The following is a 25,701-nucleotide window of genomic DNA, read 5'->3' as shown; positions in this document are numbered from 1 at the left end:
AATTTTCAAGATTCAAGGATGTTCAAAGTTGTTTGCATTCATCTCTTTGAACTAGAATCACCTTCAAGTGTGGAGTAATCAAAGATGACACCTTTTAGCATTTAAAGGTTTAGTCTTTTTGAGATTCAAGACTCCATTTTTCAATATACAAGCTCAAATTTTCAAATTTCAAAGATCCCACCATGTTTAGGGTTGTTCATAACTACCTCTCTAAACTAGGATCATTTCAAGTTCAAATTTCAATTATTTCAAGTTCAAGTTTCAATCTTTTCAAGTTCAAACCTTTCAATATTCAAGCTTTAAATTTCAAGTTCAATATGCAAAATCTAGGACATTTGGTTTGAGCAACCTCTCCCAAGTTGAGATTTTTGGCTTTGAATTCGTGTCGGGCGCACTTATTTTTAAGGAGCCGCTTGGCGTTCGAATCTCATGTGCCCAAGTACAAATTTCAATTATGCACCTTTCAATATCGCACTTTCAATATCGCACTTTCAATATCGCACTTTCAATACCGCAATTTCAATACCGCAATTTCAATACCGCAATTTCAATATCGCACTTTCAATTCCGCACCATTACTTGCCTAGTCCATTTCTAGGCAATGTGGACCTACTCCCTAGTCCTTTTCTAGGGGGTCTTGTATTTACTAATTCCGCAGTTTATTTAGTATTGTGATGTTGCTTTATGTGCTTTATTGCTTTCATCACCAACATGCTAAATACAACAAAATACAAAGGTTACATCACTCTTAACGAAGATATTTTTGGACAAACCGGCCTTAGGTTCCTTAAATCAATCTTTAAAGCAAAGTGACCACCGTACAATTAGAAATTCTATTTTGTTCTAAATTTCATACCCACATAGTCTAATCTTAGGGTTTATTTTCGAAACAATGTTGTGCCAACGTACTTGAATATTTCTAAAGCTCGCCGAATAAGCATTTTCGTTCCCGAGCCCGGATCTCACCCATCCGTTTCAAGGATTCAAGGCCTTATCCAAAAATAGAGTCATTGTGCGGTCTTCCCGAACGAGACCTAAAATAAAGTTGGGTGGCGACTCCTTCGAGGTGCAAAAACAATTCAACCTTTCTCTAAACGAACCGCCAAACCCCTCATTGTAGGAAACGGGGAAAAGATCAAAAAAACCCCTACAGTAGGAAAGAGATTCTAGCTTGAATGTCACTAAGTGTTAATTCAAGTCGTAAGACATTGAGACCTATTCAATAGTTTGTTTTGCCCAGGAATTCAATTCTTTTATTTCTTTCTTTTTCTTCTCATCTTCGGACCTGTGGGGGATTGTTGGAAATCCTTGTGAGAAATACAAAAGAGAATGAGTGGGAAATGGGAAAATGTGGGAATATGGAAAGTCCTACATGGGAAAAACACAAGCTTCATTCAATGTTTATATTTGGGGACTTGAGGGAATCATTTGTTTAAGAAAGCATGTGAATGGCATGGGTGGACACACAACACACACACGCGCGCGCGGGCCGGACCGTGGGCCTTGGGCCTTGGTACTTGGCGAATGCGGTTCGCGGGCGTGGGGTGGGTTTTGTGGTCCGGGTCTTTCTTTTTGGTCAGTGAAGGGTTTAATTAATTCCAACGGGCAGAGAATTTTAATCAAACCACTAATTCCATAACTGCCCCATTAACCCCTCTTAATGACCGCTTTAACTACCCATTAATCTCTCGGTAAAACATGTAACCTCCCACTACTCCACTACTTGCCGTTTATGGTTGTTGTAGCTTCCCTATAAATACCTCACTTCGGTTTTTCCATATACACACAATCAGAAAGCATTCTCTATTATTCTCTCTCAAATTCTAAACATTGTTCTTGTATTTTCTGGACAAATATTCTGGTCTCCAACCGAGGCTTGTGAGTGCACACAATCCTTGGTGTCGTGTGAACCCTGGAGGGCAACCGCAAGCGTTCTACTGCATCGGAGGTAGCGCGGAAGTGTCTTTTAGAGCAGTGGTCCGGCCACGGCACGACAATTGGTTCAGTTCGTACATACGAATTATCCATCTAAGTTGTTCCAATTCATTATTTAGCTAACAAACACTACTCTTAAGAATAATACTCCAATTGTGACTATTTTAAAGGTTTGAGATTTACTCCCTCACTTTTTTTTCTTTACCTTTGGTATTTTGCACGCGTTTTAACAACTAATTAATGTGCATTGAGAGTCCTCTATTTTTTTAAACAAGACAAATTACGTTTATTTATAATGTTTTCAATTTTATCAAAAATTCTGATATTGCGAAAATGAGAAAAATTTAATGTCTCAATGTAAAAGTGTAAGAGATTAAATGACCCAATAAATTTAATTGGTTAAAATAATCATTTGACATAAATTTTGATAGTATATTAAAGCATTTATATGATAATATAAAAAGAAATGTTAAAAACATTTTGAACCACCTAGAAAACAAACGTAAATTACAAAAAGAAACGGAGGGAGTATCTCGTTTGAAGGGCGGGCAATACGTTTCCCATAATATAGCGAGATGTAATGCTAATGTTTTGGAGTCTGTATGGTTAGACCATTTTCGGCAAAGTTTGATGATTCTTATTAGCGGAACTTTATTGACTTTAATAAATTTGCTTGCCTAACGTTTCCTTCACAAAAAAAATCAAAATTTTGAGTAACGTTTCCTTCACAAAAAAATCAAAATTTTACGCACATTTTATTCATGTGATTTTCTTTTAAATGAATATGGCCCTGTTTGGCAATTGGCTGTTGGCTGTTGGCTGTCGGCTGTTTTACTTGGCTGGTTTGATTGGCTGTTCAAGTTGGCTGCTTTTGTTGGCTGTTTGACTATGGATTGGTTACAAATATGTTTGGTAAAATCAGTTGTTGGCTGTTGGCTGTAGCTATGTAAAATGACATTTAAGGACATTTAATGTCTTTTATTCATTTTTCAATACATACTGTGTATTGTGTACGGAGTAAAACGTAATTACAAATAAATAAAATATAAATTAAACATAAATTACTTTATGCAATATTATTAATAAATTATTATTTTAATTAATAATTACGGAGTAATAATTAATAACTAATAATAAATAATCAATGATTAATGATTAATAATTAATAATTAATAATAATTAAATTAATAATAATTATTAATTATTAATTAATCATTAATAATAAATGATTAATTATTAATTAATTATTCACTTTTAGTTAATATTCATTAATTAATACTCCGTAATTATTAACTTTTAATTATTAATTATTAATTATTAATTATTAATTATTAATTATTAATTATTAATTATTAATTATTAATTATTAATTATTAATTATTAATTATTAATTATTAATTATTAATTATTAATTATAAATTATTAATTATTAATTATTAATTATTAATTATTAATTATTAATTATTAATTATTAATTATTAATTATTAATTATTAATTATTAATTATTAATTATTAATTATTAATTATTAATTATTAATTATTAATTATTAATTATTAATTATTAATTATTAATTATTAATTATTAATTATTAATTATTAATTATTAATTATTAATTATTAATTATTAATTATTAATTATTAATTATTAATTATTAATTATTAATTATTAATTATTAATTATTAATTATTAATTATTAATTATTAATTATTAATTATTGATTATTAATTATTAATTATTAATTATTAATTATTAATAATTATTAATTATTAATAATTAATAATTAATAATTAATAATTATTAATTATTAATTATTAATTATTAATTATTAATTATTAATTATTAATTATTAATTATTAATTATTAATTATTAATTATTAATTATTAATAATTAATAATTATTAATAATTAATAATTAATAATTAATAATTAATAATCAATAATTAATAATTAATAATTAATAATTAATAATTAATAATTAATAATTAATAATTATTGATTATTAATTATTAATTATTAATTATTAATTATTGATTATTAATTATTAATTATTAATTATTAGTTAATTAGTAAAAACAAGAACAAAAAAGTAATTTAGATAGTGAAAAGCCAAAAGCCAACTCCAAAAAGCTAGTGTTACTAGCCTTTTATTTTTGGCGGAAAAGCTGGCTTTTCAGCAAGCTAAAAAGCCAGTTACCAAACATATTTTTTGGCTGTTTGACCAGATTAAAAAGCCAACAGCCAAAAGCCAACCAAAAAGCCAGCAAAAAGCCATTTGCCAAACAAGGCCTTGATACATATATTTTATTACTTTTTACCACCGATTTAATAGAGTTTCAATATTAACAAACTAAAAGTAAAAAAATATATTAAATTTTTGTAAGCTAAAAGGGAAGACACACAATCATGTAAGAAAAAACACCAGAATCTATCAAAAGATTTTGATGACTAGTTCATATATTATTAAAAATTCAGACATTAGTAGTAACTCAAAAATTTCCAAATCTTAAACCTTTTCAAATAGATTTAATGACAAAATGTCTTCTTAATGAAGTTTATAAAATAAAGTTGGTTTACTATTATCCAATAATCCAAACGATGAAAATATGTATTACTTGTAATTAATTTGATCAACACTCTCTTACAAGTTCTTATATGAAGTTGGACCTTTTCAATTCAGCTGCAGGGAAGTCATATAAAGAAAGTGAATGAATGTAGACCCAAATGCAAGTCAAAGAGTTTTCAGGATTTATAAGTGATTTTGTTGATATGATAACATTCATAGGACTAATAAGACATTATTATAATAACAAAATATTCTAATTTAGCTGACAAGTATGCTTATGAAACCGATACTTTGATTTCCAACTCCGATTATTCATTTTGGTGATATTGACCATTATTCCTTTATCAAAAGCCACCTGTTCAAATAGATAAGAGCATTAGTTTAAGGTCTCGTTTAATTCGCCTTATTTCTCCTTATTTGATATGAACTTATTTTTTCTGATTTGATCTGATATGAATTTATTTGATGAAATTTTTTCTGATCTGAACTTATTTTTTCTGATTTGATCTGATTTTTCATAAGATTTAAATAACAAAAGCTACAACAATTATTAATATCAAATGATTTACGTGTAAAATAATTTTTATTCAAATTTATAATATTGTTATAATTACAAAGTATTTATTTGACTTTAGTCATTATTTAACTTTTTCATATACTCCATTCGTCCCGAAATACTTGAAACGGTTTGACCGGCACATAATTTAATGCATTGTAACTGACTTGTTATTTAATTAGATAGTAGTTGGTAGTGGGATATTTTTTTTAATATAGGTAGTGGGATGTGTGTCAAAATTTTAAAGGGTTGGGGATAGTGGAATTTTTTAATTCTTTTTTATAGGGAGTAGGGATGTAAGTGGGTAAGTGAGAAATTGATATAATATTAATAAAAGTTTCCATTTTTAGAAATGTTGCAAGTAATCCGGAATAACCTTATAAGGAAAGCATTTGAGTATTCCCGGACGGAGGGAGTATTGGATAGACTTGGACATGGTCTGGATAGATCGATTCTAATTTGGACATGATCTGGACATACCAGTTTGGATATGAACATAATGGTTTTGACTTGGACATTATTTGGACACACCGGTTTTGATCTACATGTATGGGTTATGTAGGGATGTCAGTGAGGCGGGTTTTGTGGGAGACCCGCCCCGCATCCGCCCCAAGTAGGCGGGGATGGGGGTAGGTTTGGCGGGTGATGAGGCGGGGATGGGTATAGAAATCGTACCCGCCATGGGTGATGGGGCGGGTGTGGATTTTGTGTTAAACCCGCACCATCCCCGCCCCGCCCCATCTCCACTCGCCCCGCTTCATACCCGCCATGGGTGATAGGGCGGATATGGATTTATTTGCTTGTAGGTAATAATATGAATTTAGGTGAGACTTTTATGTTTTTTTTTTTAGATTTTTTTTGTTATTACGAGTATTTTTTTCCAATTATATATGATACTTTTAGTAATAAGGTGCCTTTTCTAAAGTAAAATTTTAGTTACTTCGTATATATGGCAAAGATTTTCTAAATAAGAAAAATTAGGCGGGTATGGGGCGGGGATGAGACGGGGATGGATACCCAGGTGGGTGGTGGGGCGGGGATGGATTTTAGTTTGTAACCGTTGGGGCGGGGATGGGGATGAGTTTTGTACCTGCCATGGATGATGGGGCGGGGATGGGGTCGGGATGAAAATTTTAGGCGGGGATGGGGATGGAAGGACCTACATCCGCATCCGCATCCGCCCCGCCCCATTGACATCCCTAGGGTTATGATCTGGACATGATCTGTAAAAATTGGTTATGATCTGGACATGAGCTGTACATATCGATTCTGATCTAGACATGATCTTCACATATTAGTTCTGATTTGGATATGAGCTGGACATATCGGTTCTGATTTGGACATGATCTGCACGGATGGACATGATCTGTATAGATTGGCTCTCATCTGGACGTGATATGTACAGATCTAGACATGATATGTACAGATCTAGACATGATATGTACAGATCTAGACATGATATGTACAGATCTATTATGATCTGGATAATATTGGTTATGATTTGAACATGATATGTACTGATCGATTCTGATCTGCACATATCGGTTTTGATATGGACATGATATGTACAGATTGGTTATGATTTGGACATGATCTGATCATATCGGTTCTGATCTGGACATATCGATACTTTGGACATGATCTATATATATTAGTTTTTATTTTGATATGATCTGTACATATTAGTTCCGATCTGGACCTGATATGTACAGACCAATTATGATTTGGACATGATCTGATCTTACCGGCTTTAAGCTAGACATATCAGTTCAGATCTAGACAACAACATTTTTCTTATTAAAGCAATAATAGTAATAACGGATATTTCATGAAATGCCCATGAGTTTTGATGTAATTCACCAAATGTCCATCAAGTTCCAATAATTCACCAAATGCCCCTGACAAATCGAACAATATCATCAAATGCCCACACAGTTAACGGACGTTAACGCTCCGTTAGAGGTAGTTTACTATATTGCCCTTATTTTGCTTTTGGGCGCCATAACCCATCCCTACCCCTTGTTACCCATTCTACAGTTCAAAAAATTTAAAACCTTAAACTGCTTCTCTCTCTCTCTCTCTTTCCCCTGTTCTTCCTCATTCTTCCACCATAACTGCATCATCATTCACACAAAAAGCCTGGAAATTTTGGTGCACATTGAGTTGGAGAAGTCGTTTGCTGGGTTTTTGAACACACGCGAATTCTCAGAAAGGGGGATTTAGCGAATTGCGTAAGGAAGGTGTAGAATTTCAAGTTCAAGTGTGAATTTTGCGTTCTTTGGTTACTCGCTCATCGATTAAGGTATGTAATGTGAATCGCTCAAATTATTTTTCGTTTTTACAAACTTCTGTTGCGCGAATTTAGGGTTTAGGGTTTCTGGACATTTGATGTTGGAGATGAGTTGTTTGTTTGCGTTTTCATGAAAGTAAGTATGATTTAATTGTTTAATGTCTTGCATTTCAACTTAGTAATGGAAATTTTTGTTTTTTTGTTGATGTTGTGTTGTGTGTTAGGATGTCTGCAATATGGTTGTTGCTGCACTATAGGTCGAATGATTTTGATGTTAGGGTTCTGGACACTAATAGATGTCAATTGATTGACATTTTCCAAGATATATTTGTGGAATCATCTAAGCAGAATGTATTTTTGCCTGATAAGTTTAGGTTGTACACTGAGTCACCCAAAGGGAGGGTAGAATTGGTAGATGATAATGTGATGATGAGAATGTGGGGGTGGAATAGGGGGAAGGATACAGTGGAATTGTGGGTAGAGGAAACAGATTCTCCAGGGGTAGCTTTTAGGTCTGCTGTAGCCTTGATTGAGATGCAAAGAAAAGAAGAAGAAAAAAAAAATAAGGGAGAGACAGGAAGAGCTTTTGAGGATGCAAAGAGAGGCTGAAGAACAGAGGAGGGCAGAGGAAGAAAAGGAGAGGTTGAGGAGGGAAATGGAGGAACAACTTAGGTACACAGTTGCTATGGAGGTTCCAGTGGTGGATTGTGAGGATGATGGGATTGAGTATGTGAGGGTTTATGACACAGTGGATGCTGATGAGGTGTTTCCTGGGGTTTCTCAGCCACAACCTGAACCAGAGCAAGAGTCCCCCCCTCCTAAGAAACCTTCCAAGGCCAAACCTAGGAAGAAACTCACTCCAAAAAAGAAGACACCAAAACCTGCCCCCCCCCCCCCCCCCCCACAACCCACTGAAACCACAAACACACAAGAAACCACACCACAAACACCCCCACATCAAGCTGAACCAGAACCAGAAACAACCCAACAAACACCCCCACATCAAGCTGAACCAGAACCAGAAATAACCCAACAAACACAGGGAGGACCCCAACCCACACAACCTGAACCAGAGCAAGCTGGACCAGAACCAGTTGCCCAACCAAACCCAAAAAAACAGGAAGGGCTAGACCTGAGGGGTTTAGGGTGGGGAAACCCACACTGGTAAAAATGGGAAAGTTTGTGTCTAAAGCTAGTAGGAGAGACAAGAGGGAAGTTAGGACATGTAAGGGTAAGGGTGGTGATGTGATATTTGAGGGTGAGGATGATGTAGACAGTGAGGATTCTGATTTTGAGGAATCTCAGAGTGATGATGGTGATGTAGAGTGTGATGATGAATCAGACATAGGGGATTTCATTGTTGAGGAGGAGGAGTTGGAAAGTATGAGGGATGACATCCATGATATGTCATTTGAGGACTGTCTAGATGGGAGCTCAAAAAGGGACAAGAATTACAAGAATGGGAAGGTATATGTTGAGCAGCCCTATGGTTCTATTAAGGTTAAACCATGGTTGATATTTACAGATAGGGAAGCCTTCCTGGATGTCCTAAGAGACTACTGCATACAGGAGGGGTTTGGGTTGAGTGTTGAGAAGGCAGACAGTAGAAGATACACTGCTGTTTGTGCAGTGGAGAGTTGTGATTGGAGGATACATGCCTCAAAAATGGTGGATAAGTTTAGTTGGGCAATCAAATCATTGACTGGGGAGCACAGACAGTGTGGTAGGCTTGAGGTTAACCCCATAGTGACCACCAAATGGTTGGTGGGGAAGTTGTTGCCAGAGATTGAGGCAAACTTAGATATTCCTGTCTTAACATTGAAGAAGATGACTCAACAGAAGTATAGGATACAAGTAAAAACAAGGCTGTTCTACAAGTTAAAGCATTGGCTAAGGAGGTTATTAATGGGAGTTTTAGTGAGTCCTATGCACTGCTACCTAGGTATACAGAGATGATAAAGGAGACTAACCCTGGGAGTTATGCACTGATCACATGGCATAGTGATCCTGGGGATGTACAACCACAATTTAAGGCTTGCTTTTTTTCCTTTGGTGCACAAGTAAAGGGATTTCTTAAGGGGTGTAGGCCAATAATAGGAATTGATGGAGCTCACCTCAGTGGGTTTTTCAAGGGGATTCTTCTGTCAGCCTTGGGGATAGATGGCAACAATGAGATCTTCTTGTTGGCTTATGGGGTTGTTGACACTGAAAGTCAAGAGAGCTGGAACTATTTTATGAGGAACCTTAGGGCACTGTTTGAGAGAGAAGGCTACAGCAGGGATGACTGGACATTCATCAGTGACAGAATGAAGGTAAGATCTTACCTTTTATCTCTTATTCATCTTTTTATAAATTCACCAAATACCCCTAAGTTAAAAGTTATTTCACCAAATACCCCTAAGTTAAAAGTTATTTCACAAAATACCCCTAAAGTTTAAATAACTTCAGTACATTATTTCATCAAATACCCTTCACTCTAAATGTTTGCTTTGCTTTTCTTTGCCTTGCCTTGTAATTTCAGGGGGTGGATTTAGCTGTTCATGAAAACTTCCAAAGGGCTACTAGAAGGTGTTGTGCTCAGCATCTGTACATGAATTGCAAGAATGGAGGTTGGAGTGGAGAACTTTTCCACAAGATCTTTTGGATAGCTGCAAATGCCTACAACCCCTATGTTTACAACAAGGCAATAGAGAAGATCACTGAGTTTGATCCAAATGCAACAAAGTACCTGGACACATGTACTGAGCAGTGGTCAAGACATCAGTTTGATCCAACAGTGTGTTGTGATCATAACACAACTAATTTTGTAGAATCATTCAATGCTCTCACCAAGCCATACAGGGATTTACCTTTGTTGTCACTATTTGAAGGTAAAGTCTTCTATTTTTCTTCTCATTTGCTATTTCTGTCAAAGTTTCAGTGACTGTTCTTATATTAACTTCTTATGTGTTTATTTGCAGCCATAAGGGAGTGGTCCATGGAGAGAATTGGGGTCAGGTTTGATAAAGCAGCAAACATGGAGCCTAACCACTTAACAGACTATGCCAAACATGAAATGGAGTTGAGAAGTGCAGAATCCAGATTCTGTTACTCTACTGCATGTGGTGGTGGGGAGTTTGAGGTGAAGGATGGCAATGTGAAGTTCCTAGTCAATCTACACAACAGCACCTGTGGGTGTGGAGTATGGCAGGGGTCAGGTATGCCCTGCAAACATGGCTTGAGGGTCATCTACAACCAGAGACTTGACCCTGTGGACTTTGTTTCCACTTATTTCAAGGGTGCTGCTTATAAACAGGCATATGCAGAGCATATGAACCCAATGGCTGACCCTACTCAGTGGCCTGGATCCACACTGCCCACCATTAAACCACCTGGGATCAAGAGGAGTGCTGGAAGACCACAAAAACAGAGAAGGAGGGGTGCCATGGAAGCTAGAAAGAGGAAGAGGCACACTTCAGTTAAGTGTAGCAAATGCAAGGAAATGGGCCACAATGCAAGGACCTGCAAGTTTGGTGCAGGCACTTCCAAGGCACCACCAAAACAGAGAGCTGCAACAAAAAAGAGGAAAACAACCTCTGATGATGCAAGTGTTAGGTTATGATACATATGACAATTCATAAATCATGCGGAAAAACCATAAAGCCAGGAAAACATATTATTTACACATAATCATTTAGCATAGTTTAGATGCATACTCTTTGTTGCGTGCCTTCCCTAGCTGCGCCCGAACCGAACAAGAACAAGTCTTTAGGACTCCAAGTGTCGTCCCTCCGTAGATAGTCCACAGCACGTCCGGATCCGCCTTAAGATTGACCAACTAGAATCGCCCTTAAGGTACTCTGAATTTTCGGCACTTTATAGGCAATTGTATGACTGAATTTTGCTCTCAAAAACTCACTTTGAATACTTGAATGCTCAATGTAAATATGTGACCCTAGGCACCTATTTATAGAGTTATGGAAAAGGATTTGGAATCCTATTAGGATACTAATTTATTTAATTATAATCCTACTAGGACTCTAATTAAATAAACTAAATCTTTTAGGATTAGATTTAATCATATGACAAATCCCGGCAGCTTTAGGATTCGAGTAGCACACAAACACACACGCACGCACAGCAGCCCACGAGGGGCGCCATGCGCGCGCGCGCAGCCCACTGCCGCAAGCCCACACGCTGCCGTAGCCTTGGCGCGCGGTGGGCCTGCCTTGCGGTGGGCCTGGCGCAGCCTTGGCTGGTGCGTTTGTGGCGCGCTGGCTTGCTGGGCGATGGCCCGGCTTCGTGCTGGGCCTTCGTCTGGCAGGCCTCGTCCGATGCTAATTCGTACGATGCGCTTCCGATTAATTTCCCGATTCCGGAATTTATTTCCGATACGAACAATATTCAACATTTCCGATTCCGGAATCAATTTCCGTTTCTAACAAATATTTAATATTTCCGTTTCCGGAATTATTTTCCGATTCCGATAATATTTCCGATTCTGACAATATTTCCGTTTCCGGCAATATTTCCGATTCCGGCAATATTTCCATTTCCGATAATATTTTCCGATACGTACCATGTTTCCGTTTCCGGCAACATCTACGACTTGGATAATATTTATATTTCCGATACGATCCATTTTTCCGTTTCCGGCAATATCATCGTTTCCGGAGTATTCATTTCTTGCTTGTGACGATCTCAGCTCCCACTGAAACCAAGATCCGTCGATTCCGAATATCCATAGATGGAGTATTTAATGCCATTAAATACTTGATCCGTTTACGTACTATTTGTGTGACCCTACGGGTTCAGTCAAGAGTAAGCTGTGGATTAATATCATTAATTCCACTTGAACTGAAGCGGCCTCTAGCTAGGCATTCAGCTCACTTGATCTCACTGAATTATTAACTTGTTAATTAATACTGAACCCCATTTATTAGACTTAACATTGAATGCATACTTGGACCAAGGGCATTATTTCCTTCAGTCTCCCACTTGTCCTTAGGGACAAGTGTGCATTTCCTAATTCCTTTGTCGCTCGATGCTTGCTCTTGAACATAAGGTAAGAGTTGTCATCCTTATTATGTCCAGAGGTGTTCCTCGGTTTCAGAGTTCAACTGATCAAATAAACAGATAATCATAGCCTATGATTCATCCGAGCACGGCCATGCATTTCACAGTTTCTAGCTCTCCGAGTGGCCTTGTACAACTTTTAAGCATCTCATCCCGATTTATGGGAGGACAATCCCAATCTTGCGATCTTGAGATTAGACTTCGTTTGATAGGTGATTACCTGAGCGTTGCCTTTATAGCCTCCTTTTACGGTGCGACGGTTGGTCAACGTCAAAGCAACCAGTTCTCAAACAAGTAATCTCAAATCACTCAGGTATTGAGGATTTAGTGTCTAATAATTTTAATGAAATTTACTTATGACAGATTTTCATCTCTTACAGTAAAGTTTCATAGGTCTTGTCCGATACTAGTCTTCCCAAAGTAAGTATCTATGCAAATGATTATGACATTGCCATGTCTACATAGTTCAAGAAACAGAACTACTAGTTATCTTGCATTCTAGTCGTCCAACGTTTTCTATGCGTCCAATTTTATAGAAAACTCCGACTAGGGACCATTTTCAACCTTTGACATTCAAGTTCACTTGATAGACATTTCTTAGTCACAGGACTGGTCCTGACAGTCTATCTTGAATATATCGTCAAATTGAAGGGACTCATCATTTAATAAACCACAAATTAAATGGAAAAATGAATTCTTTTCATTTATTGTGAATGATTAACCAATAATGTTTTACAAAGATTTAAACTCTAAAACTTTAAAACATTAAACAGGGTCATCAAAGCCATTCTCTAATATGCTTGATTCCCATAGCTGCAGTGTGCGAGTTGTGCTTCGCCTGCGGCAGAGGTTTAGTCAATGGATCTGATATGTTGTCATCAGTTCCAATCTTGTTTATCTCGACTTCTTTTCTTTCAACGAACTCTCGTAGAAGGTGAAATCTACGAAGTACATGCTTGACTCTCTGGTGGTGTCTAGGCTCCTTTTCCTGTGCAATAGCTCCGTTATTATCACAATACAGGGCTATTGGTCCTTTAATGGAGGGGACTACACCAAGTTCACCTATGAACTTCCTTAGCCATATAGCTTCCTTTGCTGCTTCATGTGCAGCAATGTACTCCGCTTCAGTTGTAGAATCCGCAATGGTGCTTTGCTTAGCACTTTTCCAGCTTACTGCTCCTCCGTTGAGGCAGAAGACAAACCCAGACTGTGATCTGAAATCATCTTTGTCGGTTTGGAAACTTGCGTCCGTATAGCCTTTAACAATTAATTCATCATCTCCATCATAGACCAGGAAGTCATCTTTGTGCATTTTCAGGTACTTCAGAATATTCTTGGCAGCAGTCCAATGCGCCTCTCCTGGGTCTGACTGGTATCTGCTCGTAGCACTGAGTGCGTACGCAACATCCGGGCGTGTACATATCATAGCATACATTATTGAACCAATTAATGATGCATATGGAATCCCATTCATTCGTCTACGCTCATCAAGTGTTTTTGGGCACTGATTCTTGCTTAGAGTCATTCCATGAGACATGGGTAGGTAGCCTCGCTTGGAGTTCGCCATCTTGAACCTATCAAGCACCTTATTGATATAAGTGCTTTGACTAAGTCCAATCATCCTTTTAGATCTATCTCTGTAAATCTTGATGCCCAATATGTACTGTGCTTCTCCTAGATCGAAAAACATTTCCCAAGCCAAATCTTGACAGAGTTCAACATAGGAATGTCATTTCCGATAAGTAATATGTCGTCGACATATAATACTAGGAAAGCAATTTTGCTCCCACTGACCTTCTTGTATACACAAGATTCGTCTGCGTTCTTGATGAAACCAAAGTCACTGACTGCTTCATCAAAACGTATATTCCAGCTCCTGGATGCCTGCTTCAATCCGTAGATTGACTTCTTTAGCTTGCATACCTTTTTAGCATTCTTTGGATCCTCAAAACCTTCAGGCTGTGTCATAAACACAGTTTCTGTTAAAACGCTGTTTAAGAAAGAAGTTTTGACATCCATCTGCCATATTTCGTAATCGTAATATGCAGCGATTGCTAACATTATCCGAATAGACTTTAGCATTGCAACTGGTGAAAAAGTTTCATCGTAATCCACACCGTGGACTTTCCTGTAACCTTTTGCAACCAATCTAGCTTTGAAAACTTCAAGTTTCCCATCCTTGTCCTTTTTCAGTTTGAAAACCCATTTGCTTCCAATGGCTTGGTAGCCATCTGGCAAATCGACCAAATCCCATACTTGGTTTTCAGACATGGAGTCTAATTCAGATTGCATGGCTTCTTGCCATTGCTTGGAGCTAGGGCTCGTCATAGCTTGTTTGTAAGTCGCAGGTTCATCACTTTCAAGTAATAGAACGTCATAGCTCTCATTCGTCAAAATACCTAAGTACCTTTCCGGTTGAGATCTATATCTTTGCGATCTACGCGGGGTAACATTTCTAGTTTGACCATGATTCTCACCAGATTCTTCTAAAGATCTCTGAGTTTCATCCTGAATGTCATCTTGAGCATTCTCTAGAGTTTGTTGTTCGACTCGAATTTCTTCGAGGTCTACTTTTCTCCCACTTGTCATTTTGGAAATGTGATCTTTCTCCAAAAAGACACCATCTCGAGCAACAAACACCTTGTTCCCAGATGTATTGTAGAAGTAATACCCCTTTGTTTCCTTTGGATAGCCCACAAGGATACATTTGTCAGATTTTGGATGAAGTTTGTCTAAAATCAATCGTTTAACGTATACTTCACATCCCCAAATCTTCAGAAAAGACACGTTTGGACGCTTTCCAAACCATAATTCATATGGAGTCTTTTCGACAGCTTTAGACGGAGCTCTATTTATAGTGAGTGCAGCTGTATTTAGTGCATGTCCCCAAAATTCTAATGGAAGTTTGGCCTGACCCATCATTGACCTGACCATGTCTAGCAAGGTTCTGTTCCTCCGTTCCGACACAACGTTCCATTGTGGTGTTCCAGGAGGAGTCAATTCTGATAGAATTCCACATTCTTTCAGATGGTCATCAAATTCATAGCTCAGATATTCACCGCCTCTATCAGACCGCAGTGCCTTAATCTTCTTGCCTAATTGATTCTCTACTTCACTCTGAAATTCCTTGAATTTGTCAAAGGATTCAGACTTATGCTTCATTAGGTAGACATAACCATATCTACTGAAGTCATCAGTGAAAGTGATAAAGTAGCTGAAACCACCTCTAGCATTTGTACTCATTGGTCCACATACATCTGTATGGATTAAACCCAATAGTTCATTTGCTCTTTCTCCAACTTTAGAGAAAGGTTGCTTTGTCATTTTGCCAAGTAAACATGATTCGCATTTACCATAATCCTCTAAGTCAAATGGTTCTAGAATTCCTTCCTTTTGAAGTCTTTCTAAGCGTTTCAAGTTTATATGGCCTAATCGACAATGCCACAGATAGGTGAGATCTGAATCATCCTTTTTGGCCTTTTTGGTATTTATGTTATATACTTGTTTGTCGTGATCTAATAAATAAAGTCCATTGACTAATCTAGCAGATCGATAAAACATCTCTTTAAAATAAAACGAACAACTATTGTCTTTTATTAAAAAGGAAAATCCCTTAGCATCTAAGCAAGAAACTGAAATGATGTTTTTAGTAAGACTTGGAACATGGAAACATTCTTCCAGTTCCAAAACTAGCCCGGAGGGCAACGACAAATAATAAGTTCCTACAGCTAATGCAGCAATCCGTGCTCCATTTCCCACTCGTAGGTCGACTTCACCCTTGCTTAACTTTCTACTTCTTCTTAGTCCCTGTGGATTGGAACATAAGTGTGAGCCACAACCTGTATCTAATACCCAAGAAGTTGAATTAGCAAGTATACAGTCTATAACGAAAATACCTGAAGATGGAACGACTGTTCCGTTCTTCTGATCTTCCTTTAGTTTTGGACATTCTCTTTTGTAATGGCCTATTCCATCACAATAAAGACAGCTTGATGTGGACTTGTCCTGCTTTGATTTAGCATTGCCCTTGGACTTTCCACCTTTCTTGAACGGTCTCCTTCTAGCCTTGAGTAAATCTTTGGCTTCACAGTCCAGTATTATTTCAGCCTTTCTGACAAGGTGAACAAATTCTGCAACTGTTTCTTCTCTTGGTTCACTTAGGTATAGTTGCTTAAAGCGACCAAACCCACTATGTAGTGAATTGAGCAAGATAGAGACTGCCATCCTTTCGCTTATTGATGTTCCTAGTAGACTTAGGCGATCAAAGTATGAACGCATAAGATCCACATGAAACCTCAGTGGGACGCCTACCCTCTGTTTAGTGCGAAGGAGCTGAACATGTGTTTCTTGGACCTCCATCCTATAACACCTGTTGGGAGAACTAACCTTTAGACCAGACATTGATTCAATCAACTCATGGACGTTCAGGTCCCTGTCCTCCGTGCTTCCACGACAGATATCCCTCAGATTCTTGATGAGCGTAAAAGGTTCATAGGCTACAAACCTTCTAGCCCAATCATCAGGGATATTGTTCAGCATGAGACTCATAACCTTTTTGAGATCCGCATCCCAGGCGTAAAATCTCTCAGGGGTCATGTCTCTGGCATAGTAGCTTGGCATGGGATGTGACAGTACATACTCAAGTCCATTGAGTTTGACTATTTCAACTAGCTTAGCTTCCCATTCAAGAAAATTTGCCAGGTTCAGCTTGACCATAAGCTCAGAACCTATGATGATGTTTTGATTGTTGTTTGCCATATTTAAAAAACTACAATCGAAAAGAATAAACAAATAAATAACCATTCACAGTTTCTCTTAATAAACTTAAATTCTAGCATACATGCATAATTCAATGTTTATTAAGCATTTTATTCAAGTTATGTGTTCCGGCAGGTGTGAATAAAATGATTCCAAGATCCTAAAATCATTGAAGAACTAAGCACAGTTTGTCGACTTAATCCTAAAACATCTTAGGTAAGCAAAAGCCTTTTGCTAATAGTCTAGAAACTATTCTTGGTTGATAGGTACGTCTAAGAACTTATTAGGTAAACCTATCGATTTTGCCACGACATAAAAGGACTCCTTACTTATATCGTTGAGTTTCACCAAAACTAACATGTACTCACAATTATTTGTGTACCTTGCCCCTTTGGGACCAATAAGTAACACCTCGCTGAGCGAAAAACTATTACTAGATTGATGTAAAGGATATCCAAGCAAGTGTATATTTTGGCATGGCACCTTTTAACTCAATTTTTAAGTTTGGAACTTAAGGCTCTTACTATGTTGGTTAGATTTTAAGTGAACTAAAATCCTTAATCATGCAACATAATCAAGCTTTTGATCTCATGCATTTTAAGACATATTTAAAAGCAATAAATAACTTAAAACATGCATAAGATAAATGTGATCTAGTATGGCCCGACTTCATCTTGAAGCTTTAACTTCAAAGTCCGTCTTGAAAATCTCCGTGGGAGGCACCATTTTCTTCAAATAGGATAAGCTATAATTAAAACTAATTACAACTATTTGATGGTACGCAGACCATATTTGAATTAAAAAACAACTTTGGTACTTTAGACCAATTACATTCAAATTAATGGTACACAGACCATATTTTCTATCCTATTTGGGCCATACTAGTCACTTCATAACCTGCAAAACAGTACATATACAATATATACCATTCACCCATTCATTATCATGAATGGCCCACATAGCTGGTTAGTCAAACACATTATGCATCACGTAAACATTTGCAGCAATTAATCAAGGGCACCAATAATCTACCAATTATTCAGTCCTTATTAATTCTAATCAAGTTGTTTTAACCTTAAGGATTTGTAGACCTAATCAAGAGTTTATGACTAAAAGGGCTCCCACTTAAACCAATAAATTCATATGCTTTACTAATTTTAAACATAAAAATGTATTTCTAGTCTAACCGGAAACATACAAATTTAATTAAAATTTAAAGCTCATATAAATTTATAATTGAATCCAAAAGTTTAATTTAATTTCACTCGTATTTAAATTAATTCATGATTTTAATTTTAGTAAAATAATTAGAATAAATAAAATTTATTATAATTACAATATTCAAAATTAAAATCCAAGAAAATAATTTAAATTATTAATTTTAAAATTAATTAAAATTACGTAAACTGAAAATTTCAAATTAAAATTTCAAAACGATCTAATCGCAACGCAACAACCCCACGCAACGTACGCCCATGGGCCACACGCACACAGCCATCGCTGGCCATGTGCGCGCAGCCCATGCGCTGCGTCGCATCGCTGCTGCTGCTTTCCTTCGCAAGGCATCACGCGAGCTGGTGCTCGCTGCGCGCGCCAACATTCGATGCACGCGAGCCATCGCTCGCTGCGCTCGATCGCCAGCGCTCGCTTCATGCGAGCCAGCGCTCGCTGCGCGCGCTTGCCAGCGCTCGCTTTATGCGGGCCATTGCTCGATGCGTGCGCTCGCCAGCGCTCGCTGCGCGCGCTTGCCAGCGCTCGATCCTGCGAGCCATCGACACTGTGCGTAGTACTCGTGGCACGCGAGCTTGCGCTCGCTGCGCGCGAGGCTCCACACGCTTGCGCGAGGCAGTGCGCGCTGTGGCGCAGCTCGCTTGCTGCCCACACGCGACTGCTGTGCCTTGCTTTCGCCCTCGCCCATTCGTTCATTGCACACAGCCCACGACACAAGGCAGGGCTGCTGTCTTGTGCTCGTGCACCATGGCCTTGCTCATTGCATTCGTGCCGCATGGGCGACGAGCTCCCTTGCTCGTCGTCACATGCCCGCACTATACAACACCCCTTAAGGGTAACACGTAGCGTCCATTGCTTTGTGCGTGCAAGTTATATGAGCGAATCGCATAAAATTTAAAATTTATATTTAAAATTAATGACAAATTAATAAATAATATTAATTTCATAATTTTAGGGCGAAAAATCAAAAATTTATTATTCAATTGATTTCCGATTAACATGGATTCAAGTCTAGGTCATAAAAATTTAAAATTTAACATAAATTTACAATTTTTATGGTGGTTTTTAATCATAGGTATCTAATTAAATTATAATTAATTATGAAAATCAAATTAATTCTAAATTATTCTAATTTTCAACAAATTAATCATAATTACAAATTAGATTGCATAATTAACAAGGCTAGGCATTCAAACTTGTTAAACATATACAGTAGGTCAATCAAAAATTCAAGATTTATCAACAAGAATCGCAAATATTTAATTTAACATCTTAAATTTATGAAATTTTGCATTCGAAAAACTAAAACCTCCGAAAAGTCATAGTTAGGCTTCGAATTTGAGAATTCTGGGCTCGGCAGAAAATTACTATTTTTTTCAAAATTTTAGAATGCCTTTTACATGCGGAATTGACACAAAAATCACTCGATTTGGATGAGTAACGAAGAAACTGCCGAAAAACTGCGTACGTATAATTAAATAAACGCAATTTGCAATTAATTAACAATTACGAAAATTAATCACCCCTTCTAATTCTTGCAAATTTGTAATATTTAACCATGTTCATGCAATTTAGATTATGAAAATAATAAGAGGCTCGTGATACCACTGTTAGGTTATGATACATATGACAATTCATAAATCATGCGGAAAAACCATAAAGCCAGGAAAACATATTATTTACACATAATCATTTAGCATAGTATAGATGCATACTCTTTGTTGCGTGCCTTCCCTAGCTGCGCCCGAACCGAACAAGAACAAGTCTTTAGGACTCCAAGTGTCGTCCCTCCGTAGATAGTCTACAGCACGTCCGGATCCGCCTTAAGATTGACCAACTAGAATCGCCCTTAAGGTACTCTGAATTTTCGGCACTTTATAGGCAATTGTATGACTGAATTTAGGGTTTAGGGTTTCTGGACATTTGATGTTGGAGATGAGTTGTTTGTTTGCGTTTTCATGAAAGTAAGTATGATTTAATTGTTTAATGTCTTGCATTTCAACTTAGTAATGGAAATTTTTGTTTTTTTGTTGATGTTGTGTTGTGTGTTAGGATGTCTGCAATATGGTTGTTGCTGCACTATAAGTCGAATGATTTTGATGTTCGGGTTCTGGACACTAATAGATGTCAATTGATTGACATTTTCCAAGATATATTTGTGGAATCATCTAAGCAGAATGTATTTTTGCCTGATAAGTTTAGGTTGTACACTGAGTCACCCAAAGGGAGGGTAGAATTGGTAGATGATAATGTGATGATGAGAATGTGGGGGTGGAATAGGGGGAAGGATACAGTGGAATTGTGGGTAGAGGAAACAGATTCTCCAGGGGTAGCTTTTAGGTCTGCTGTAGCCTTGATTGAGATGCAAAGAAAAGAAGAAGAAAAAAAAAATAAGGGAGAGACAGGAAGAGCTTTTGAGGATGCAAAGAGAGGCTGAAGAACAGAGGAGGGCAGAGGAAGAAAAGGAGAGGTTGAGGAGGGAAATGGAGGAACAACTTAGGTACACAGTTGCTATGGAGGTTCCAGTGGTGGATTGTGAGGATGATGGGATTGAGTATGTGAGGGTTTATGACACAGTGGATGCTGATGAGGTGTTTCCTGGGGTTTCTCAGCCACAACCTGAACCAGAGCAAGAGTCCCCCCCTCCTAAGAAACCTTCCAAGGCCAAACCTAGGAAGAAACTCACTCCAAAAAAGAAGACACCAAAACCTGCCCCCCCCCCCCCCCCCACAACCCACTGAAACCACAAACACACAAGAAACCACACCACAAACACCCCCACATCAAGCTGAACCAGAACCAGAAACAACCCAACAAACACCCCCACATCAAGCTGAACCAGAACCAGAAACAACCCAACAAACACAGGGAGCACCCCAACCCACACAACCTGAACCAGAGCAAGCTGGACCAGAACCAGTTGTCCCAACCAAACCCAAAAAAACAGGAAGGGCTAGACCTGAGGGGTTTAGGGTGGGGAAACCCACACTGGTAAAAATGGGAAAGTTTGTGTCTAAAGCTAGTAGGAGATACAAGAGGGCAGCTAGGACATGTAAGGGTAAGGGTGGTAATGTGATATTTGAGGGTGAGGATGACGTAGACAGTGAGGATTCTGATTTTGAGGAATCTCAGAGTGATGATGGTGATGTAGACAGTGATGATGAATCAGACATAGGGGATTTCATTGTTGAGGAGGAGGAGTTGGAAAGTATGAGGGATGACATCCATGATATGTCATTTGAGGACTGTCTAGATGGGAGCTCAAAAAGGGACAAGAATTACAAGAATGGGAAGGTATATGTTGAGCAGCCCTATGGTTCTATTAAGCTTGAACCATGGTTGATATTTACAGATAGGGAAGCCTTCCTGGATGTCCTAAGAGACTACTGCATACAGGAGGGGTTTGGGTTGAGTGTTGAGAAGGCAGACAGTAGAAGATACACTGCTGTTTGTGCAGTGGAGGGTTGTGATTGGAGGATACATGCCTCAAAAATGGTGGATAAGTTTAGTTGGGCAATCAAATCATTGACTGGGGAGCACAGACAGTGTGGTAGGCTTGAGGTTAACCCCATAGTGACCACCAAATGGTTGGTGGGGAAGTTGTTGCCAGAGATTGAGGCAAACTTAGATATTCCTGTCTTAACATTGAAGAAGATGACTCAACAGAAGTATAGGATACAAGTAAAAACAAGGCTGTTCTACAAGGTTAAAGCATTGGCTAAGGAGGTTATTAATGGGAGTTTTAGTGAGTCTTATGCACTGCTACCTAGGTATGCAGAGATGATAAAGGAGACTAACCCTGGGAGTTATGCACTGATCACATGGCATAGTGATCCTGGGGATGTACAACCACAATTCAAGACTTGCTTTTTTTCCTTTGGTGCACAAGTAAAGGGATTTCTTAAGGGGTGTAGGCCAATAACCTCAGTGGGTTTTTCAAGGGGATTCTTCTGTCAGGCTTGGGGATAGATGGCAACAATGAGATCTTCTTGTTGGCTTATGGGGTTGTTGACACTGAAAGTCAAGAGAGCTGGAACTATTTTATGAGGAACCTTAGGGCACTGTTTGAGAGAGAAGGCTGCAGCAGGGATGGACATTCATCAGTGACAGAATGAAGGTAAGATCTTACCTTTTATCTCTTATTCATCTTTTTATAAATTCACCAAATACCCCTAAGTTAAAAGTTATTTCACCAAATACCCCTAAGTTAAAAGTTATTTCACCAAATACCCCTAAGATAAAAGTTATTTCACAAAATACCCCTAAAGTTTAAATAACTTCAGTACATTATTTCATCAAATACCCTTCACTCTAAATGTTTGCTTTGCTTTTCTTTGCCTTGCCTTGTAATTTCAGGGGGTGGATTTAGCTGTTCATGAAAACTTCCCAAGGGCTACTAGAAGGTGTTGTGCTCAGCATCTGTACATGAATTGCAAGAATGGAGGTTGGAGTGGAGAACTTTTCCACAAGATCTTCTGGATAGCTGCAAATGCCTACAACCCCTATGTTTACAACAAGGCAATAGAGAAGATCACTGAGTTTGATCCAAATGCAACAAAGTACCTGGACACATGTACTGAGCAGTGGTCAAGACATCAGTTTGATCCAACAGTGTGTTGTGATCATAACACAACTAATTTTGTGGAATCATTCAATGCTCTCACCAAGCCATACAGGGATTTACCTTTGTTGTCACTATTTGAAGGTAAAGTCTTCTATTTTTCTTCTCATTTGCTATTTCTGTCAAAGTTTCAGTGACTGTTCTTATATTAACTTCTTATGTGTTTATTTGCAGCCATAAGGGAGTGGTCCATGGAGAGAATTGGGGTCAGGTTTGATAAAGCAGCAAACATGGAGCCTAACCACTTAACAGACTATGCCAAACATGAAATGGAGTTGAGAAGTGCAGAATCCAGATTCTGTTACTCTACTGCATGTGGTGGTGGGGAGTTTGAGGTGAAGGATGGCAATGTGAAGTTCCTAGTCAATCTACACAACAGCACCTGTGGGTGTGGAGTATGGCAGGGGTCAGGTATGCCCTGCAAACATGGCTTGAGGGTCATCTACAACCAGAGACTTGACCCTGTGGACTTTGTTTCCACTTATTTCAAGGGTGCTGCTTATAAACAGGCATATGCAGAGCATATGAACCCAATGGCTGACCCTACTCAGTGGCCTGGATCCACACTGCCCACCATTAAACCACCTGGGATCAAGAGGAGTGCTGGAAGACCACAAAAACAGAGAAGGAGGGGTGCCATGGAAGCTAGAAAGAGGAAGAGGCACACTTCAGTTAAGTGTAGCAAATGCAAGGAAATGGGCCACAATGCAAGGACCTGCAAGTTTGGTGCAGGCACTTCCAAGGCACCACCAAAACAGAGAGCTGCAACAAAAAAGAGGAAAACAACCTCTGATGATGCAAGTGTTAGGTTATGATACATATGACAATTCATAAATCATGCGGAAAAACCATAAAGCCAGGAAAACATATTATTTACACATAATCATTTAGCATAGTTTAGATGCATACTCTTTGTTGCGTGCCTTCCCTAGCTGCGCCCGAACCGAACAAGAACAAGTCTTTAGGACTCCAAGTGTCGTCCCTCCGTAGATAGTCCACAGCACGTCCGGATCCGCCTTAAGATTGACCAACTAGAATCGCCCTTAAGGTACTCTGAATTTTCGGCACTTTATAGGCAATTGTATGACTGAATTTTGCTCTCAAAAACTCACTTTGAATACTTGAATGCTCAATGTAAATATGTGACCCTAGGCACCTATTTATAGAGTTATGGAAAAGGATTTGGAATCCTATTAGGATACTAATTTATTTAATTATAATCCTACTAGGACTCTAATTAAATAAACTAAATCTTTTAGGATTAGATTTAATCATATGACAAATCCCGGTAACTTTAGGATTCGAGTAGCACACAAACACACACGCACGCAGAGCAGCCCACGAGGGGCGCCATGCGCGCGCGCGCAGCCCGCGTGCTCGCAGCCCACTGCCGCAAGCCCACACGCTGCCGTAGCCTTGGCGCGCGCTGGGCCTGCCTTGCGGTGGGCCTGGCGCAGCCTTGGCTGGTGCGTTTGTGGCGCGCTGGCTTGCTGGGCGATGGCCCGGCTTCGTGCTGGGCCTTCGTCTGGCAGGCCTCGTCCGATGCTAATTCGTACGATGCGCTTCCGATTAATTTCCCGATTCCGGAATTTATTTCCGATACGAACAATATTCAACATTTCCGATTCCGGAATCAATTTCCGTTTCGAACAAATATTTAATATTTCCGTTTCCGGAATTATTTTCCGATTCCGATAATATTTCCGATTCTGACAATATTTCCGTTTCCGGCAATATTTCCGATTCCGGCAATATTTCCATTTCCGATAATATTTTCCGATACGTACCATGTTTCCGTTTCCGGCAACATCTACGACTTGGATAATATTTATATTTCCGATACGATCCATATTTCCGTTTCCGGCAATATCATCGTTTCCGGAGTATTCATTTCTTGCCTGTGACGATCTCAGCTCCCACTGAAACCAAGATCCGTCGATTCCGAATATCCATAGATGGAGTATTTAATGCCATTAAATACTTGATCCGTTTACGTACTATTTTTGTGACCCTACGGGTTCAGTCAAGAGTAAGCTGTGGATTAATATCATTAATTCCACTTGAACTAAAGCGGCCTCTAGCTAGGCATTCAGCTCACTTGATCTCACTGAATTATTAACTTGTTAATTAATACTGAACCGCATTTATTAGACTTAACATTGAATGCATACTTGGACCAAGGGCATTATTTCCTTCAGCAAGTACTTCCAAGGCAGCACCAAAGGGCAAGAAATCCAAGCAAGCCTGAGGGGGGAAATAATCTGTCAGCATTTAAGATTTTTTGGGTAGTTTTTTGCACAAATGTTTTGTAGTTGAAGCTAAGAACAACATTAAAGTTAGTTGGTGCAATGATTTGTACTTCAAGTTAAACAGAATTGCTTCCCATTTAGGTATTTTGTGTATATTTTGCAACAACAATAGTTAATGAAATTGTGATATTATTTCTCATTAATTGTGTTTACTTCATGATTACAAACAGTAGGATTACAAACATCAATATCCCCATTTGTATTACAACGTTAACTACTTTTTGTTGATGTTTTAGCTTTTTCTTCATTTGCTTCAATTCCTCTTCCATCTTATGGCTTCCCCTGTTTTCAGCACTTTCTCCTTCGTCTAAGCTTCCCCTTAGTTGTCCTTGTTGCCCCCTGTTTTCTTGCTCAACTACTCCCTTGCACCATCTTAGATTGT

At 38.3% G+C, this 25,701-nt stretch overlaps 3 protein-coding genes across 3 annotated transcripts; all 3 read left to right on the top strand.

The window, feature by feature from the left end:
* Positions 1 to 8,001: 8,001 nt before the first annotated feature.
* On the top strand, positions 8,002 to 8,514 carry LOC130461554 (extensin-like). The gene has a single exon (XM_056829700.1). It carries the CDS (start codon positions 8,002 to 8,004, stop codon positions 8,512 to 8,514), a length of 513 nt encoding a protein of 170 aa, XP_056685678.1.
* A 784-nt stretch (positions 8,515 to 9,298) lies between these two features.
* Positions 9,299 to 20,826, top strand: LOC130461553 (uncharacterized). Its single transcript, XM_056829699.1, has 4 exons — positions 9,299 to 9,658; positions 9,868 to 10,216; positions 10,307 to 10,940; positions 20,442 to 20,826. Exons 1-4 carry the CDS (start codon positions 9,299 to 9,301, stop codon positions 20,824 to 20,826), a joined length of 1,728 nt encoding a protein of 575 aa, XP_056685677.1.
* Positions 20,827 to 22,500: 1,674 nt separating this feature from the next.
* Positions 22,501 to 23,825, top strand: LOC130461552 (uncharacterized). The gene is made up of 3 exons (XM_056829698.1): positions 22,501 to 22,506; positions 22,746 to 23,094; positions 23,185 to 23,825. Exons 1-3 carry the CDS (start codon positions 22,501 to 22,503, stop codon positions 23,823 to 23,825), a joined length of 996 nt encoding a protein of 331 aa, XP_056685676.1.
* Positions 23,826 to 25,701: the final 1,876 nt, after the last annotated feature.

The sequence above is a fragment of the Spinacia oleracea genome, chromosome 5 (assembly GCF_020520425.1).
Source record: "Spinacia oleracea cultivar Varoflay chromosome 5, BTI_SOV_V1, whole genome shotgun sequence".
Classification (NCBI taxonomy): domain Eukaryota; kingdom Viridiplantae; phylum Streptophyta; class Magnoliopsida; order Caryophyllales; family Amaranthaceae; genus Spinacia; species Spinacia oleracea.
Note: the sequence above shows the minus strand (reverse complement) of the source record. Positions and strands in the feature narration are given on the sequence as shown.